Genomic DNA, 20524 nt, shown 5'->3' with positions numbered 1-20524 from the left:
TTTATATTTCAAAATGTTAAAAACTTATAAGTTATTACAATTATTACAAACTTATAAGTTATACAATTTTCATTTGTATCTGAAGCTTTTATCATTTTCAAAATTTTAGAATGTTTCATAAACAAGACATTTGAAAGTACAGTTAATAAGTTTTGATTAATGATGTTAATGAGTTAATAAGTTTTGATAAGTTCTTTATTAACAGTTATATCTATTAAAAAAAAATACAAAACAAAATTGATAAGTAGCATGTGGGAAAAGTAATGTTTTAGAGAGACAAACACCTCTTGAAATTAGATTTTTAACTTTAAGTTTGCTTTAAAAAATATTTTAAATCAATTACAAAAATTTGTAACTAAAGAATCAAAAGGAGACATACTTACTCATTGACTGAAAACCACCAGATTTTTTCTTATGTTTTGCCTCTTTTTGAGATAAAACAGTAGATAAATCAACTTGAAGGTCCTCCCTATTCAAAATTAATAAATAAATTTAAGTTTGTATAAATGAATTTTTATGATACTAACACAGAATCGTGGCGACATTGTCGCAGAACGTTACCGAGTTCTTGCAGTAAGATTTTTCTTTTGGGAAGTAAAAAGTTTTTTTTTTATCTGCAGAAATTTTCGAAAGATTTTATCTTTTCTTCAGAATTATATTCAAAAGATCCGCATACGAGTGGAAAAAAAAAATGCTTTTTCTATTCTCATTTGAAAACAATGAAAAATAAAGATTAATGAAGTAAAAAATTTGGTTTTCTTTTCGGCAGAATATTTCGTTCCAATTTTTTTTAATGCAGTTATTACTATTGATTTCCACATACAGTAGAGTCCCGATTATCCGAGTTTCCGCTTTAACTGAGCTATCAAATATTTCAAGAATTTTTTTTGTTCTAGATTATTTTTTAAAAAAACCACTGAAAAATAAATCTGAATTTTATCTTCCAAACACTCAGAAAAACAAAATCCAACAACTTGGTCTAGTGAAATTATCGTTAATATCGTCAATAATGATAATGAATCTAGCGAAGATGATGAAGACATTGATTATTAAAATCAACATAAAAAAATCTCTCATACAGATGGACTAAAAGCTATCAAATGTACTATTGAATATATAGAACAACAAAAAGAGGCGACACCAGCCTTCCTGTTATCCCTAAAAAAGGCGAAACATTACTACAGAAAAGCGCCATAGTTTTAGGACGAAAATTAAGTCATATTACATATTTAATTAAAAAATAATTTTATTTGATCTGAAAAGTTTCCTTTTTTTTTTTTTTTGAAGTTGATGCTTTAGTTACTTTAATTTAGTAACATGTATATTTGTTATTTTTAAAAGTATCTTGCAGAAAGCCCACAACAAATTCTGTCACAGGGCAAACACAGACAGCTTTAAATATAATTGTTTATTCATTATAAAATTGAGTTTACTTAATTAAAACACTATATACTATGCATTAAATACCATTAAAAAATTAAATTTCACAAAAATTTAAAATTTAAGATACACTCCCCTTTTAATCGAATAGCCTGCTTAATTGAATAGAGTTAGCTGAAACCAATGGTATTCCTTTAAGCAGGGTAGAATGTTAATGCTTTTTGACCAAGAATTACCCCGGTGACTCAATTAAATGTATATGAAGATTTTCACATTGGTACCCATATTTAAAGTTTTTGATGACAACAAGATTGAGGAACAAATAAAATTTAAGTGGATTAATAGGGTTTTGTAGCAACTTACAAGGAAGCCACAATATATTTTTTAAAATTTATTACAAACACAAGAATTGACAGTGTAGCACTTTAATGGGAATTTTCATTATTGGTAATTGTTCAGATCAACTATTTTTGTCAAGATGCCAAACAGTTTTCTACTCAGGGTAGGAAAGTTTTTGACAATTGACGGTTTTATCCCTCATATCAAAATCCCAAAATTTTGGTGTATTAGATATAAGTGAGAAATATTCATAAATAAACATACATATAAAATTATAAGTGATAAATCAATTACGAATTATTTTGACACAGAGCTCATTCTAGGCAGAAAAAAGGACAGGGTGCAAAAGTTTAAAAAAGGGGCATTATTATTCTAAAAAAGGTAATAAGTTCTTTCTATGGGCTTTACACGTTCTATTAAAAAACATTGTCAATTAGTAAAAGAAATTTTTCTTTTTACTTTACTAAAAGTAGCAAAGCAATCATATTAATTACTAATTTTCATTAATAAATTAACATATATTAAGTTAATGAGCTAATTAGCTAAGTAATTTATTTAAAATGCGTGTGTATATTAATAAAATAATAAGTGTATGTTTTTAAGTGTCTGTAGTTATAATTTAATATTTAAAATGAGTAATAGTAATTATGACTTAATGATAGTGGAAGTAACTGCAAACTTTTAAAGACAAGTGCAACAAGGAGGTGTGATGGCTATTTTTCCTTTCCCATATAAATCTATGTATTGACAGCAATGACAAACGAAATAAAGAGTTGAAAATAACAAAAGTTTAAGAAATCCATTGTAGAGTTTGGGGAAAAAAATAAAGGGTTGAGGGAAAAAAGGGTATGAAGTACATTACATCAGGGCACTAATTAACTTCAGGGGCAACAGGGTACCCTGCACCCTGTTTACCTTACCTAGAATGAGCTCTGTTTGACATTTAACTCTTTTTGTTTTGACAATTTCCCTCAAAAACTCAAATTTTGGTGCAGAAAATATTAATTAATTATAGATAAAATTGTGCAAAATTTCAATTGAACCAATCCGTTAATTTATTAAATTAGTGAAAATAAAATTGCAAAAACAATCAGCTAAATAAAAAAACACTCAACAAACGTCTTATTCATTAAATGTAAAATAAATTTCCATTTACTCTCATTTCACCTCTTTCTTTCCCTAAAGCATGCAATTAAAGAAAAAAAGTTTTGAAGTCCACTGCATTTAGTTTATTTTTCAGTTTTGTATGAATAAGTTCGAAACTATTCTTTTGATTGATTGCCGAGCTGCATAGCTTAGAATGTAGACGTACTCAAGCCATTACTACATAATAAATTAGAATACGTAATTAGGAAATTTATTCTAAAAATTGTACTAAATATTAACTTAATTGAAAAAAGTAATAACTCATTTAAACAAACAGTTACATTTTTTGCTAATTATAATTCGTTCCCTAATATTGGACTGCTCTACATAGAAATGATTTAAACATAAGTTATGGAGTGCCTAGCCTGGTATCTACTTTAAACTCATTCTAGAATATCTAATTTTACAGTCAATTAGGTATTTCTGAGTAAATTAAAAAGAATAAACATAAACTTACATTTTTTTACCCTTGATCACACTTCAAAACAACGACACCATGCTTCTTAAACTTCTTATCCGTGAAATTTCAAGAATTAATTTCATCAGTGAAGTCAACAGTGAAGGAAGAGAGAAAATCAAAACAACGGACAATTACGTCATGTTGACGACGTTACACAAATCGAACATGTTATCTGATAACTAAATTCAACTGAAGTTATTTCAGCCGATTACCTAAAAATATTTCACAGATGTCAATTTCTCATTCTTTAGATAGTTTTCATTATGATAGGTAAGTGATTTTTTTTTTATTTAGAGAATGAGTTGTTTCGTTGTTCTGTGTTACAAATAATGCTACAACTGTTAAATTTCAAAAATTAGTTTAGTTTTTAGCTTTTAATTTTGTGAAATAGTATCTAATTCTTCGCTTATTTTTAAAAGTGAATGTTTTAATTTGTTGCTCCAAGGCCAAAGCAAGGTTGATGATGGTGATGTGAAGGAAAAACTTCTACTACTACTTGTATGTTATTGGTGACGATTGACGAATATGGAAGGTATGTGGGTTTGTGAGGAAGCTCCCATTAAAAACCTGGAAATGACGTTTTCCAGTGGGGCGAGTGTTAATGTTTACATACAGTTTAAATTTTAAGAAACGGTGAAAGAAAAATAATACATTACTAAGTTCGTGGAATCTCTAACTTGATTAGAATTGATTTAAATATCCACTTAGGCTTAGAACAGCACAATTGAATATCGACTAACAGAAATATAAATTATACATCTCACCTTGATTAAATAGACCAATACATTTATTTCTCGAATGTGAAATACGTAAGTATTGATTACACGTTAATTTCTTAGAATATTAAGTTTTATTTTAATAACTTTATTTTATATATTTTTTGTATTTCGGATCTATATTTTCCTATTTCCTTAAGTGATTCATTTCTTACTACTTGGTAAATGTTACTAAAGGTGAACTGTTTAAAATTACTCAGTTTGTGTATGTATATATATAAAAGAAAAGAAAAATATGTTCTTGTACTATGATCAATGCAAATATAATTTTCAATATAACATTTTCATATATTTTTTTTTTAATTGTGATACACAGCATTTGACATCTTATTCTGACAAGTACTGAATTCTTATTTTCCATGATTAATCCCTTCACATTTGTAACTACTAAAATGTATCCAACTTAATTTTTAGTCTTAACCTCTATATTAGTTTTGAATATACTCAACCTTCAACTAAATTGTCATCCAACACTTAGTTCATTTTCTGAAATTAGTGATTTTAAATTACTAAAATGGCTTGTAAGCATATTTCTTTTAACTTCATTACTTTTAATCTACTCACTACTCAATTAAAGTGACATCTAAAATGGAAAGATATGATATTAATGTTAATAAGTTGGCAACTTTGCTTTTTGCATTCCTCAGTACATTTGTCAGCATAATTTTTTTAAACTCTCAAAAACAGTCATTTATTAACATAAATGTAACTGTGCAAGTATCAGTTCCAAATTTGGCAATAAAATTCTTTAGATTGCAAGTGTCACTAGAAATTATTCTCCCTATTTCACTTTTTATTATATCATCCACAGATGTTTAATAAGGGACCAAATTTTAGAGCTTTATAGTGGCCATTTTTCTCACAGGTGAAAATGTTTCCTAAAGACTGTAAAATCTTAAAGAATTTAATCTATATTATAGTAGTTAGAATTAATAGTTTAAAAAAGTGTATTAACATTGGTGTAAAGAGTTCACATAATTTTAACAGGAATGAAATTAAACATATTTAAGTATATTTAGAAAGATTATCTTTTTAACTAAAATTTTAATTCCTAGTTCTTTTTATACTGAACTGTTTTCATTTATACATTCAGTACATATTTTGGTATATGTTGATGTAGATATTATTACATGACAGTGTTTTCACTACAACGCGAGAATCTCGCATATTTTTTTTATTTTCTCGCATTAAAAAATGATTGACGTGAGAAGTTCGCGCACTGAATTTATCAATTTTAAAATGCACGAATCTCTTGAATTTTGGAAAAAATTTAGTCTTCCGCCATTTTGAAAAAGACATGAAAACAGCTACGACAAGTGTTGAGAAAAAAAGTGAGTTCTTTATAAGTTGTTTAAAGTTATCTCTAGTTTTCGCTGTTAATGAATTACCAAACTCCCTCATCGACAATTTAGAGCAATTTGTAAAAGTTTAAGTCTGTGAAAACTAATCTGGAAGACCTGACAAAGAGTATGAACATGGAAATAACTTCAACGAACTTCACTATTCCATAACAGAAATAATTGAAGAACCTATGCTGGCAGATGTAGAGGATAGGAAAGTGTGTGCACAATGCTACAAATTTAATTAGTGATTCCGAATAGTTTAGCATCTGTTGCAAGGTTATTTAGCCCCCAAACCGAATTAAAACAAAATATCGTAACAGATCGATTGGTAAGCATTTGAGCAAACCTAATGAGAATAGCTAATGAAAAATAAGATACAGAACATTTTCCATATGATAATGCAGCAAAAATATTCAATGTTCAATGGTTTAGAAGTCAGAAGATGTTAAAAATTTAATATAATTATTTAAAAATATTATAATAAATTTTTAACATCTTCTGACTTCTAAACTCAGAATAGAAAAAATAGAAATATTTTTTTTCCAAGTCTATTCGTGTTTTTTTAATTTTTAGAAATCTCACTTAACTTTTTGAAATCTCACCTTGTTTTTGAGAAAGGGTCAGAAATTCTCTCCCATTTTTTTTCCTGTAATGAAAACACTGCATGATCTATGGGTGCATTGTGTGAAATCATTTTGGTGCTGAAAAAATAAGTAAGAAAAATGAATTCAAGATGAATGAAGAGGAAATAAAATATATGTATTGTTATAAAAAAGAATATGTTACTAAAATCTAAATGCTTTTATCTTAAATTTGAATCTGTAAGAAAATTTTTACTTATTTAGAATCAAAATAAATTGTCAAAATGACATTAGTCCTGAAATTAGGAATCATAGCAAATCACTGCTTCTTCAGTTTAAGATCATTATTGAAATCCTATTTAATAAAAATAAAGATTTTGCTGTATTATAGTAATGCATGGCATTACTATAATCAATCCCGACTTCTGCCTCAGTGACCTTGACAAAGAAGATCTTAACTTTCTCTGAAAGGAGAGTTTTGAGAAAAAAGTCATGTCTGGAAGAAATGTTTTTTTTTTTTTTTTGATATTTATAAAATATCTAAAAGTGTGGATACTATTAAATCTATGAAACTAATGAAAATGACCCCAGAACGACCAGCGTTGAGGTATTTTAATATGACCCCCTCCAACTAAAAAGACCAAGAGAAAGACAAAAAAAGATCTAAGGCTGTATGTATGAGGATTTTGCCAATTGCTATCCTGAAAGTGAAGAACTTCTTCTGTCAGAAGATTGCCTACACTAAAAATGAGGTTTAAAAGTTTACATTTTTAGTTTTTCTGTATTTATACAAGTATAAATACAAGTTTGTAGTTTTATTTCAAAGGTGTTTCTCAGTGCTTTTTTCTTTCTTTTTTGCAGTATACTTCCAAACAAGCATTAATACTTCATAACAAATATGGCTGGTTCATCTTCAGGTTTTGCTGGGCCTAATCCACCTAAAAAACATGGCCTGAGTCGCTTTTCTCTTGCCAGATTTTTTAACATATCCTCTTATACACATCGGACAACTGCACAACGTTGTCCTGCCGCTAGTTTTGACGGTGATAGACGTTCTGAAAGTAGTTCTATTGGTTTAGGAACAGGCGTGCCAATAAAAGTAAGTTATTTAGAAAGGATTGTTTTTTATTGATGATTAAATTGAATGTTAATTTTAAAATATTTAACCTTATAATTAGAAGGGATAAAAGATTGTGAGCTTTTCACTCATTTGATTGTTTTATTCCATATATTGCCCTTTAATTTTTAAATAATTTAGAATATTGGGATCTGAATTATATTGTTTATTTATTTTTGTTATTAAATAGTGTGTCTATTTATATTTGTATTCTTGTTTCTTGAAAAGTAGTTTCTTTCTACTGAAAGAATTATCAGTTAAATTTGAATCTTTCACAATAATAATTTATCTTTTATCTTGTTTATGTATTTGTAATATTGCTTTGTTGATAAAAATGGAAGTTATTATTCAAAACTATGACCTGATCATTTGATTAAAGAATGTAAAAATATATTTAGAGATAACATTTTAAAGTTGAGTGACATTTTGAGCATTTTAATATTGTAATAATTTCCTATTGTTTTGTAGTTTTTAAGTTTGACTATCAGTTTTTAAATAAATCTTATATTGCTTTTATTTTATAAAATTGAGATTCAGTATTTTTTTTCATTTTTTAATAAATATTTATTCAATTTTACATTTTTTCCAAAGAATATAAGTAAATTAAAATTAATGAAGCTGATTGAAAGTTGAATATGGCTGTTAACTGAGAATCAATAAATTTTCTGTAAATTTTTAAACTATTGATAATTTATACTTAAATTGTTAGTGATTTTTTTTTCATTTTAAACAGAATTTTTTTTTTTAAAGAACCATATTAAATTAAAATTATTGAAATGCATTTTTAATCTTGATAATTGAAAAATGTTTTATGAATTTTAAATTTTACTGAAAGAAATTTAAAAAAGGTTAATAATTTACTTATTTATATATCAGCTTGTCTGATTAGCAAAAATATTGATTTCAGATTGTGTTCCTATCAAATTAATAACAATATACCTTTAATTTCAAAAATAATTTTTAAAACAAAATGATTGCCAATAAAAATTTTATGTTCATTAATTGATCTTAATCGAATCACCAGGAAAATTTTTGGATGTGGGATTGTAACCTTAAGCCAATGAAATTCTTTTTAGTATATGTAGGGCAATGAAGTAAGATATAGTGGATAAATTTTTTTCTTCAAATTAAATTCTATTTCATTTTTTAGTTTAAAGTTGAAGGAAAACTAATCTGGAATTTTTCATATCTCGCTGTTATTTATTTTTTTAAAAATGTATTTTTTTGTGAAATAGTCTAGAAAATAATATTTTCTTATAACAAAAATTTATGAATTTCAGTGCCAATTTCCAAACATAGTTGAACTTATTTATTTCTAACCTCTATATCTTGAAATTTCTAAAATTCCCTGCATTTGCTATCTAAAATCAATGTATTTTCCTTTATGTCGAACATTTTTTTTCTTCAAAACCCCTGTTTCTTGAATTTCTAATAATGGACCACAAATGTCCAAACATAACTTTATCAGTAGAACTTGCAGGCTGAGATAAATTTGGTGAAAGTAGAGATGAACAGGTTAGGGGTGTTTCTTGGAATTTCGATCACTGTCCCCGCACTTCCTTAACTTGAAAAGAATACAATGATTCTGGCAGTAAGTGAGAGGTTGATGGGTAGGACGGAGGGACCACCAGGGGTTAGCATTTCAACATGGATAAGAAAGCTAAGCACCTCAAAATTGCAAACAATGGATCAAAGGATAATTGGGAGTTTTGAAGTGAACTATAGAAAATAGTTAGTATGCAAACTTGTAGATGCCATCGATGAAAAAAGTTCTCTTCCAAAAATAAATGTTTGATGCTATCAGAATGACTGTTCTGCTTGGAGAAATGTGTCTCTAAAAATTATCCAAAATGGTTTTTAAATGGCTTGTTTTAAGAATAGCTGTGAAGATGCTGAACAAGAGGTTGAAGGCATCAGTAAAGAAGAAGAAACTGCTGACGCTGCAATAAAATCTGGATTTAATGTTGAAATAAATTTTGAAGATTTTTATGCGTGGACAACTTCTGGCATCATGCAGAACATTGACAGATGCGGAAATCATAGATAATGTTAAAAAATTGCAGATGAAAATCATATTGATTAACCAAAATTGAGAGCAAAGAAGCAGAAAAAGCTGTAGAACTCTTACAAACTTTTCTTGAATCCTAAAAAAATATTGGCTGTGGTGGATTTGCTGCTCTTTCTGACCATAAAAGAATTATTGAAATAAGGAAGGTTAGACATCAAAAATCTTTGAAAAATTATTTTCAGTGTGTATGTTAAAATTTTTTTATGTAAGTAGATGCATGTGGTATAAATAATATGGTATAATTAATGTGGTATAATTAATTTACAGAAATGTCTGTATTTTTCTACTAAAAACAATTAAAGCACTTTTAATAGAATTTCTTAATTAAAAGTAATTTTTTAAAGTACCTATATAACTCTAAACCTCTTTATCTAAAATTTTTTCCAACTGTACTAAGTCATGTCATGATTTTGTTAGCTTTGTTAAAATATTTTCTTATGATATTAGTAATTATCTTTTATTCTGTTAATATTAAAAAAATAAAAAAAATATGAACTACCATGATAAAAAGTGCCAATGAAATTTTTTTTTTTAAATGTAGCAAGAATAACCGAAATTAGAATAATAAAATTTTTTAAATGAAGAAGATGAGATTTTTTTTAAAATTGATAATACCCGCATGGATGTGCTGCTTACTTGTTTTCGTAGAATAGCCAATGGTTTGTAGTTGATCCATGCAATTTATTTGCTGTTATTCTATTCTATGCTTCATATCCTTTTCAGGTAACAAAACTATCCATATTTTAAATTCACCATTATATAAAACTATTAAATTTTTTCTTGCATAAATATGAAAGATAGATATTCTTTGTTATTTAGCAAAAAACTTGTTCAATTTAAAAAAAAAAAGTTCATAGGTAAAAGCATTTCTAGATGAATGTCTTATGCCAATTACAAATTATTCCATAACAATCATTAGGGTTAGTGAGCGGCAGAGAACAGGGTGCTTAGCCCCTCCCCCTAAGTTTTAAGAACTATAGAAATATGATAAGTTATGACTAGAAAGAGTCGAACTAATAATTTTTACAAGTTCTGCATAAAGCACTTAGTTAAGAGGGGCAAATTACTGCTTTTGCATTCTTTTTTTTTTACCTACTCCACCTTCCATGATGAGCTTTGCAAGTGGTTGATTTGATTTCAACATTCCTTATTTTTTACTTGGCTACATAGTTTATTATGTGCTCTTAAAATTAACATTGGTAGAAATTAACTTTAATTTTCAGCCTGTTTTAAGTTATGTATTTAAATTGTTTTTGACGAACTATAGTTAGTTTCTTTGAATTAGCATAAAAATTGTATGTTTTTTGCATGTCAAATCTTTTATTTATTTATTTTTTATTGTAAAAATAATGAAATTTTTGGTATTATATTGTCTCTCTATAAATTGGTTAAAGTTATGTTATAGAACATTTTAAAATATTCAGAATAATTGCATATTTATGAAATTAATAATTAAAGGTGCATTTTTGGCCCAAAATCGGGGTGATAGATTGGTGACTGACTGAATTTTTTATTTGCTATTTATTATATTTAGAGGTCTTGTGGCCGGTGATTCATTTTGCCCTAGACTCTTTCCTATCCATAAATTTAATTTGAAAACTGTAAACCTTTTCTGTTTTAAACAAAGCAATTCTGAAATTAAAAATATGGTATTTTGTTTTAATTTTGCAGTATAATTTACTTTTATTGAACTTAAGTAGAGCATAGAGCAAGTTGTGCTTCTGTTTTAGTTTTCCTTTTCTAAAAATAGTCTGATATAAATATGACCTAATTGACCTAAGCATCTTATTAAGTAATAAATATTAAATGAATTATTAAAAGCTAATTATCAGGAAAACAAAGAAAATGAGATAATTTTGTTTGCTCCAATATTTGATGCAATTTTCAGGTCCTGTTATTCAGAAGTAATGTTTTTTTTTTTCAATTAGAGTTTTTATTATATTTTTTGCTACTAGGAACTAAATAAATAAAAAAAAAATTTATAGATTAAAATCTGGACACCATCAGTTGATGAATAAGAGTATCCTCGCAAAGAGCAGAATTAAATCTGTGACAAAACTCCTTAAAATTACAAATGTTCTGCGAGTATTATTATCGAATCAGTGTTTTCAATCAGAAAAAAAATGGGAGAGAATTTCTCACCCTTTCTCAAAAACAGGGTGAGATTTCAAAAAGTTAAGTGAGATTTCTAAAAACTAAAAAAAACACGAGTAGACTTGAAAAAAAAATTTCTTTAATTATAATACTTTTTTAACATCTTATAATTTCTAAACCATTGAATATTTTCTGCATCATCATATGGAAAATGTTCTATATCACTTTTTCATCAGCTATTCTCATTAAGTTGCTCAAATGCAATTTGTTACAATATTTTCTTTTAATTTGATTTTGGGTGCTAAGTGACCTTGCAACAGATGCTGAACTATTCGGAATCACTAATTAAATTTGTAGCATTTGTGCTCACATTTTCCTATCCTCTACTACATCTACCAGCATAGAGTTTTCAATTATTTCTGTTTTAGAATAGTGAAGTTCATAGAAATTATTTCCATGTTCATACTTCTTGTTAGGTCTTCCAGCATAGCTTTCAACTTTTATAAATTGCTGTAAATTGTCTATGAGGGAGTTTGGTAATTCATTAACAACTAAAAACAGAGCTAACTTTGAACAACTATTTTTAAAGTAGTTGATAAAGGACTCATTTTTTTTTTCTTCTCAACACTTGTCGTAGCTGTTTTCATGTCTTTTTCAAAATGGCGAGAAAACAAAATTTATTCCAAAATTTGAGAGGTTCGCGCATTTTAAAATGAATAGAGTGTACGAACTTCTCACATTAATAATTTTTTAATGCGCAAAAAGAAAAAAAATATGCAAGATTTACGCATTCTGGCTCTGTAGTGCAAGGATGAGATTTTTCCGCTTTTTTAGCAGATTTCTGCTTTTTTCTCTTTTATCTCTTAAATTTCAGCTTTTTTTTAATCAAAAATTCAGATTTTCTAAAAATTTCACTTTTTTTTAATAAGTATTTCGCTTTTTCAGAAAATTTACCGATTTTCAGAGAGAAACAGAAAAATCAAACTACATAGCTACCAATCCTTTCTCATTTTTACTTATTTTAGCTATTTTCTCCCCTTTTACACGCAGCAGATAAGATTTTCCGAATTTTTTACCCGCCCTCCAGATAGATCCGATTTTCGTAGTTCTAACGACGCTGCTTCTGACAAACCTTTTGGAGGTCCCAAGCCTGGAATCTGCTAATATCTCGATTCTTATTCACACGATTGTAATATCAGACATAGCTTTTCATATTTGCGTGTTGCGGTTCTTATACACGCGATTTGAATATTGTACATTGCGATTCTTATTTACGAGATTTAAAAATCCAATATTCTGATTCGTATTTACGCCTTTTTAAAAACCTATGTAGCGATTCGTATTCACGCAAGTTTAAAATTCAATGTCTTGATTTGCTCATGCGGTTTATAATATCAAACATTGATGGAAATTATGCACCATAATTCTTATTTATGCAATCTAAAAATTACGCATTTCAAAAATTCTATATCTCAGTTTGTATTTTCTCATTTTCAAAATCGTATATCTAGTTTCATATTCATGTAATTTCAAAATCCATAATTGTTATTCATATTCACGTAATTTTAAGATCAACTATCGCGATCTTGTAAGAAATAAATTTTTTTAAAAATTAGTTACTATAAAGGTGACTGTTTTTCTAACGACGATTATTAGTATGTTAGTGTTACAGCATCAGAGAAACTGGAAGGGAATATATTCAAAACTTACATTCTGTGCTTGCAAAGAAGAAAAAATAGGATTTGTCACACGCTGTTTGAAGATGGACTAACGACTAAATATAGCAAACATAAAAGATATAGCAAACAAAAGCAATCACTTAAAAAGGGATTTAATTTAAATTTTTTTTTTTTTTGGAAAAAGAGTTGATTAACTCATCATCAAAATTTTATTTATTATTGCTGTTATTTATGCTATAAAATGCAAAAATTCTTATTAAATAAAAAACAATTATCTAAACAGTTGCTGATTGTCATGTAATTTTTCAAACTAAAATAGCAATTTTTGCATGTTAAGGAGTTACTATATATTTCTACTTCACTGTTATTGATATGTTTCAGAGGGCTCTAGTTAGATCAGACTATAATATGAACATAATGATTCGGTCCATTGTTAAAGTTTTTTTTTTTCCAATATAATTTAAAAAGTAATATTACTGATATATTTGCTATAAATCACATAACAGTATTTATTAAAAGAAATGAAATATTAATGTATATTCTCAGTAGTTTTAATTTGCTAAACCAGGTAGTTTTTCAAGTAATAATAATTATCTCTTATGTAAACTGAGGAAAGATATAATTTCCAGCTTTATTTTTTTCAATTGGTAATTTTTATTGTCACTAAATGTTAAGTATCAATGTAATCATTTAGATAATAATAGATTAGTACACAATTGTATGTCAACACATTATTTATTACCTTAAACTGTCTGGAATTTATTATTAAAGAGTTGCGCTTGCATAAAATTTACTATCGTGGAAATTCAGCTTTTTTTGCCTTTTGGCTAATCTCATCCCTGGTAGTGAAAACACTACTAATTTAAAATGACACAAATGATTTCAGTTTTAAATTCAATACACTCATTCCAAATTCTGTAATTTTTCTAACTGTTACAGTGTGCAAATTAAAAATTAGAGTAATCCAGGGTTGCCACAGGCGACTAAAATGCAACTATTTTCGGCATAAGACATCTATGGCAACTTTTTTTTGCCTGAAAAGGTTAAAAAGGCTACTATTTTTAGGAAAAGAAGACTATAGGGAGACTTTTCTGTACTCCTAGCTATGTTTTTTTAACATAAATTGGGTTGAAAACCTGTGGCCTGCAGGAGCTTCTGAACACAATGCTTTTTTTTCTTAAAAAATAAAAGAAATGGTAAAAATTTTGAATGGCAAATATGAGTCATCCCTTTTTACGGGATTGTCGCTCCACAGGGAAAAGCGGGAAAATACTGGGAATTTGAAAAATCTCCTAAAATAACAGGGAAAATGCAGGGACTTTTGATTTTTTTCTTTACAAACTGGGAAAATACAGGGAATTTTGTTTCTTATTTTTGTCCTTTAAAAAACTGTGACCACTCAAAGCGTAATCTATGAGATATTTAGCCATGATATTTCAGCTATACTAAACTATTTCATTTACTATAGCATTATTAAGTATGTTCAGCTGTTTTTCCAGCATTTAAAACTAATAAATGTAGTTAGCCCAATATAGTTCACATTAGCAATTGTTGTTTCCTTTTATTATATTGTGTATAATATGTACAGGGAAAACACAGATCCAGATTTGAGTGGCAACCCTGTTTTAATTCGTTCAATATGCACAGATTCCATTGTAAGTCTTATTTCGTTTCTCGATCGCCTTTTTAGTGCTTTTTTGCTACAATATTTCGCTTGAATTGTAAGAAAAACAAACAAATTTTTAATACGATATTACGATGAGTGAATTTAAAAGGGAAATTTTTTTAAAAAGTATGTTTTTTTAATGAAAAGATATTTTTTTGAATGAATTCTAGTAATTAAGTGTATTTATTTTTCTGCTAATATACTAATTGTTTTGATGTAAGAACTTAGTGCTAGAACACTACTAAGGTTTATATAAAAATTATCTTATTTGCCACTGACTTGACTAAATGGATCATGGTATATGACAATTAAGTCATTTAATAAAATTTTAGTAATATTTTTGGTGAATTTTTGTTCTTATTTAGGCAACTATTTTCGTAGTTTTCAGGAACTATTTTCATGCTTTAGGCTACTAAAAGCAACTATTTTGTTAATTTTTTTCTGTGGCAACCCTGGTAATCTGATTTTTGTGTATTAAGATTAATCTTAATGGTTAGAAGGATTTTCTTTAAACATGCTAATTGATTAGTGCAAATAATGTTTTAAGTAATTAAATCACGCAAAAATACACTTTCTCTGAAAGAATAGCTTTTTTTTTCTTCATATTTAGATTCTATGTCATAGGTTCCTGACTTTTTTGAATCACTACACCACACACTTTTCAAAAAAACAAAAATAATTTTCTGGTTCATTTTAATATTTTTGCCTTTAAGTTATTTAACGTGTATCTACCTAATGATCATGGGTGCCACTCTTCAGTCCTGGGGACTGAAATCAATCTTGATTATTATAATGAATGAACCCATATTATAATGAATTATTATATGGGTATGAACTACGGAACTAAAAATATGGATATAAGGGGCTAAACTATTTATTTTCATGTCAAAACTATTTGGACTTCCAGATTAAACCTATCCTCCATACTTTAAGCATAAAAAATTGAAAAAAAAAAGCTGTGTTCATTGAGAAAAAGAATGTTTCTCATTTCATTGCTTAACATATTGTCTGAGGAAATAAAATAGTATGTTTCTGATTAATCCACAAAGATTGAATCTTTGTGACACTGGATGCACTTTTTACACTCTGTAGATTAACCAATTATATTTTTCTACCATTCCAATCACAAACAATCTTCTTTCACCTAGCAGCACACTCAACAAAGTAGCCGGGATTCCAGTCGCTTTCCATTGGCTGGTCCATCCTCCTCTAGTTCTGAATCGAGCTCTTTTCGTAATATCAACATAGAAAGCAAGGAAAACTCACAGGATGGCCTGAAGAAAATCAAAGAGTTTCTAGAGTGTCCCCTTTGCCTTTTTGAGCTCCCTCGTCATAGTTTTCCTGAATTAAGATCTTGCACTCATCGTGCTTGTTACCAATGCCTACAACAGTATTTAAGAATAGAGATTACAGAAAGCAGGTAAGTCCTGTTCTTGCTTCATTCAATATTATTTAAAACATTTAGGTTAAATATTGGTAAATCAATTTAAAAATGCAATAAATAAATCAGAGTTCACTTTAGGCAGGTTTTGAGGGGCAGGGTGCCACACCTGTTCTTGTGGTGATTTTCTACGAATTGTAAGAAAAATTTTTTTTCTTCCCCGCATTTTATTGAATGAACAGTTCAGTTCTGCCATTCTAATAAGCATTAAAATAATATTGCTTCGATAGAACATCAAACAGGATTTCATGTAGCGGTTGTTATAATGGAAGAGTTGCATACATGTGAGATAGTATGGCTAGGGTATGTTTAGAGGAACTTGGAATATAATCCCCCTGCCATCGTCACATTAAAAAAAGATGAGATGTTTGAAGGGCATTAGAAAGGTTTTAAAAACTTCAAAAGTAAAAAAATGGATACACATCCAAAAAATATAGACGTCATTGGAAAAAGTGGTTGGTTGAAACAGTTCAGACCTATAGGACCTATCAGACCTTTGAGGAGAACTCCAGACTTAAAATCTGGGACTGTCTGCTGCTATGGTAACAAGCGAGAGCACGTTTCTAATGGGGGTGAAATGGAGAAAAGGTGTCGATTGGTTTACTCACGTCGACCTACGCAAAGATTAAGACAAAGCTATTCACCGCACACCCCTATTCAAAGTAACCTTTCCTCGTAACCATAGTACCCGCCACAACGCGAGACGGTTGTCTGGAGTAGTTCTCCTTAAAGCCGCACTATACAAGGGACATTGTTGGTAAAATCTCCATTTAAAAAAAAAAAGAAGTTTTTTTATTATTCTATTATTTTTTTGAAGATTGGGTTTTTACAAAATATTGAATTTCTTTCCTAAGAAAACATCAAAAATGATTCATTTGCAGAATTATATGCTGCCACTTTATAGCTTAAGTATATCGTAAATTTTAATTTTATATCTTAAGTTTTAGATCATGTTTATATGAATTGGATGTCTACTGTATTCAAAATTCTATATGAAACCAAATAATCAAAAACAAAATAATTATTGTACAGAATAAAATGAAGCTAAATTGAATTGAAAATAATCAATTACTTGAACGAATGTATCTAGATTTCAAATAAACGCATGCTCTTGTTATATCTTATTTTTGAATAGAGAAAAAAAAGTAGATTTAAGGAATCAAGAATGATTTTTCAAAAAAATAATTGCGTTGTGAGAACATTTAACTTTAACTAACAAATTTTATCAGATATAACAAGTAGAAGTAATTTAAGTTAATTTAAAACTATTAGCACATTTTAATTTACAGTAATGATAATCTTGGTGATCTGGAAGATAAAAGCAAATTAAATTTTAAGGATTCACATCCAACAGCATGATTAATCCAGACTAAATATTTTTATTCAAAGAACTTAATCATAATTCAAATAAGTTTACAATTTAAAAATGAGTTGCTTCACTGCTACATAATTTTACATTTCAGTTCGACAGGTTATTTAAAAATAATCATTTCTCTTTAGTTACGTCATACCAAAATTATACAACAATAAAAAAAAAATTACGGGCACATAAAAATAAATTAAAAAAAAAAAGGTAAAAGACTTATCCTAGAAGCGCGCGTGGCCGGCCACCCCGCATCCTTCCACAGATCACGTTTTGATCTCAGTCGTCAGCAGCAGGGAATACCTAAAATCGAACTGCCGCTCTTTCCTCCCGCTCATGTATTCCTCCGCACCGAAGGGTGGCGCTACTCTCGCTTTGACTATTCACACCTGTGAATGAATCCACTCTCAAGCAGGGGTGAAGGAAGGAATATTGGAAGGTGTTGAATGATAGGGGTGTAAGTGAAAATCAGATGTGGTTGTTGATTAAGGTAAAAAAATATAGATTAAAAAAAAATGAGATTATTTAAATTAAAACGCGGTGCCCAAAAAGAATTAAATAAAATTGTGCCCATAAATGACTAACAAAAATAACTTAAACATACCATCATAACATTCCATCCCGGTAAGGAGAAAAAAAAATTCAAAGAATTTTTTTTTTTTTGATTATTACTTATTTGAACTAAACCTAAACATAAATGATTCAATGGAATATCATGACGGTGTGTATTTGAGAATCGAGTTGTTTAAAGGTCTAAAAGTTACAGGGGCATCTTCGGTTCCTTGAACCAATCAACACAGTTCAACATAATTCAAAGCTTCACAATAGACTTTCTGCAGTAAGTCCAGAGGAAAGATTTTGTTGCTCGTGATGTGTATTCTTGTGTGTGTTAGGAGTTTTTCCTTCAGAAGCCTCCCATCGGTATACTCCGTCTTTTATCACATTCCATGTCTTAGCTAGCTGATCACATGGCACTTTTCGATACATGTACTCTCACTTCAATAGTACTCTCACTTGGATAGAACTCTCATTCATGACTGTCACTTTTCGACACGATATAACGTAGCAGAAAATCATCCACCGACCAGGAACGGCAAAGGGCCCTTTTGCTGCCCCAGGCAGTAACGTTTCTTGCGTAGTAACCATCGTTGCTTATGGAGTGTACGTTGCTTATGGAGACTAACGTGATTTTAGTTCTGTTTCTCTGATGAGACATTTTGTACTTCCAAACACACACTTTGAACACAGTGAAATGTCCAACAGTTACATATTGTTAAATACGCTTAACAGTCTATTTAGTTGAAACGTCTTAGCAGGTAATGTCCAACAGTTACATATTGTTAAATACGCTTAACAGTCTATTTAGTTGAAACGTTTTAGCAGGTAATTATAAATCCATAGTTGCACTTCCTACCATCTATATCCCCAAACAACTCAACTCTCAAAATCACAAAAACATTGAAAAATTTAAATGACCAAAAAGAAATTTATAATTTACTCTCTTGCCAAGGATTTTAGAAAAAAAAACTTATACAATTCATGTCAAAATTGATCATAACTTTTGTGAGTTTCACTCACAGAATAAAAACTTGACAAAATATCCTTAGATATATTTGCGACGATAATACATTGAAAACATACATAAAATTTTATATAAAAGTTAGAAATATCATAGAAATATAAAAACAAAGTCACATTTACTTTCTATGTCTGAGATTATAGTTATGGGTGTTATTTCTATTAGTTGTCGTTTTATTAGAATTATCAGTGTCTTGTTTGTTTGTATTTGTATCACAAAGGTTAGGGAATACAATTTTCTCTGGTATTTTCGCTAAGCGATCTACGTGCACCACCTGTGTCCTATTGGTGTCACAAACATCCTCAATTTCAAAATTTACAGGTGATCTTTGACTTTTAACCCTAAACGGACCTTTATTGGGCTTAGCAAATTTTTTTGTTAACCCTTGTGACAGTTGAGGAGTGTACACATATACAATATCGCCCACCTGGATATCCTTTATTTTGCTGATTTTGTCCCGCCTTTTTTCTTGTTTGGAAGCAGACAGCTCTAAGCTTTCTTTGGCACATTGAAATGAATTTTTCAACCTTAGTGACAAATCATATGCATATTCATGGTGGTCAGCATAAGTAAATTTCGCATCATTGGTTAAGATATCCTTAGGAAGTTCTATTTCACGACCATACAGTAAGGATGCTGGGGAATAGCCTGTAGAAGAATGGATAGCACTACGATGAGCCATTAGGGCGAAAGGTAAGTGTCTATCCCAGTCATTATGTGTTTTATTGACAAGGTGGCTGAGTGAATTAATTAGCGTCCCATTTAAGCGCTCGACTACACCATCACTCTGTGGGTGGTAGCTGGTAGTGGAATGTTTTTTAATGCCTAGATAGTCATATACCTGAACTATTGCCTTCGATAAAAAGCTGGATCCACGATCGGAAATGATTTTAGATGGGACACCATGACGAGAAATAAATTCTTCCAAACTACGTGCCACTGTGTCAGATTTTATATCGGAAGTCGCAAATGCTTCCGGGTAACGGGTGAAATAATCACTCATTACTAAGATAAATCTATTGCCCGAGTAAGTTGTAGGGAGAGGGCCTAAAGCATCGATTGCTATACATTCTATAGGTTTAGTTGTAACTGGTATTCTCTGCAAAGGGGCTAACCTGTTAGGTTTGTGGGCTTTTTTTCCAATACAAGAATTGCAAGTTTTTACATGGTTCAAAATATGTTTGTACATTTGGGGCCAATAAAAGGACGATTTTACTCGTTTCAAGGTTTTTGTAAATCCCTGGTGAGCAGTAGTGGGTGAATTATGACATAAATTTAACACTTCTGTTACTAAGGTTAAGGGAAGAACTAATTTATCAATGCTTTGACTTTTTCCATTTTTAGGGGTACAACATAGGGTATCATCTTTAAGGAAGTAAATTACTGGCATCTCTGACAAAATATTACTACTAGTTTCTATTAATTTAAGAATTTTAATACAATGTGGATCTTGTTTTTGATGGATCTTCAATCTTTCTAACAATGCTGGGGA

The 20524-nt window shown here is 29.1% G+C and overlaps 2 protein-coding genes across 14 annotated transcripts in view; one reads left to right on the top strand and one right to left on the bottom strand.

Annotated features, from left to right (window-relative positions):
* Window positions 1-3464, bottom strand: part of LOC107442951 (ATP-dependent RNA helicase DDX54) — a 45507-nt gene extending 42043 nt beyond the window's left edge. The window contains exons 1-2 of one of the 2 annotated variants that reach the window (XM_071179132.2): window positions 3323-3464; window positions 384-469 (exon numbers count right to left, since the gene is read on the bottom strand). In XM_071179132.2, coding sequence (XP_071035233.2) covers window positions 384-469; window positions 3323-3324 — 88 coding nt within the window. In that variant the 5' untranslated portion in view covers window positions 3325-3464. The remainder of the gene's footprint in view (window positions 1-383; window positions 470-3322) is intronic. The other variant, XM_071179134.2, reaches the window with a different exon arrangement.
* LOC107442954 (E3 ubiquitin-protein ligase RNF19A) overlaps window positions 3455-20524 on the top strand; it is a 53628-nt gene continuing 36558 nt past the window's right edge. For 2 of the 12 annotated variants that reach the window (XM_043052121.3, XM_087165281.1), the window contains exons 1-3: window positions 3455-3595; window positions 6887-7124; window positions 15801-16069. In XM_043052121.3, the coding sequence (XP_042908055.1) occupies window positions 6924-7124; window positions 15801-16069 (470 nt within the window). In that variant the 5' untranslated portion in view covers window positions 3455-3595; window positions 6887-6923. Of the gene's footprint in view, window positions 3596-3744; window positions 4135-6886; window positions 7125-15797; window positions 16070-20524 lie in introns of those variants that run through there. The other 10 variants (XM_043052118.3, XM_087165278.1, XM_071179131.2 and 7 more) reach the window with 6 other exon arrangements.

Source organism: Parasteatoda tepidariorum, chromosome 6 (genome assembly GCF_982258835.1).
Source record: "Parasteatoda tepidariorum strain Cologne lab strain chromosome 6, Ptep-v5.0, whole genome shotgun sequence".
NCBI lineage: Eukaryota > Metazoa > Arthropoda > Arachnida > Araneae > Theridiidae > Parasteatoda > Parasteatoda tepidariorum.
The sequence above is the reverse complement of the archived record's forward strand: the minus strand, read 5'-3'. Positions and strand labels throughout refer to the sequence as shown.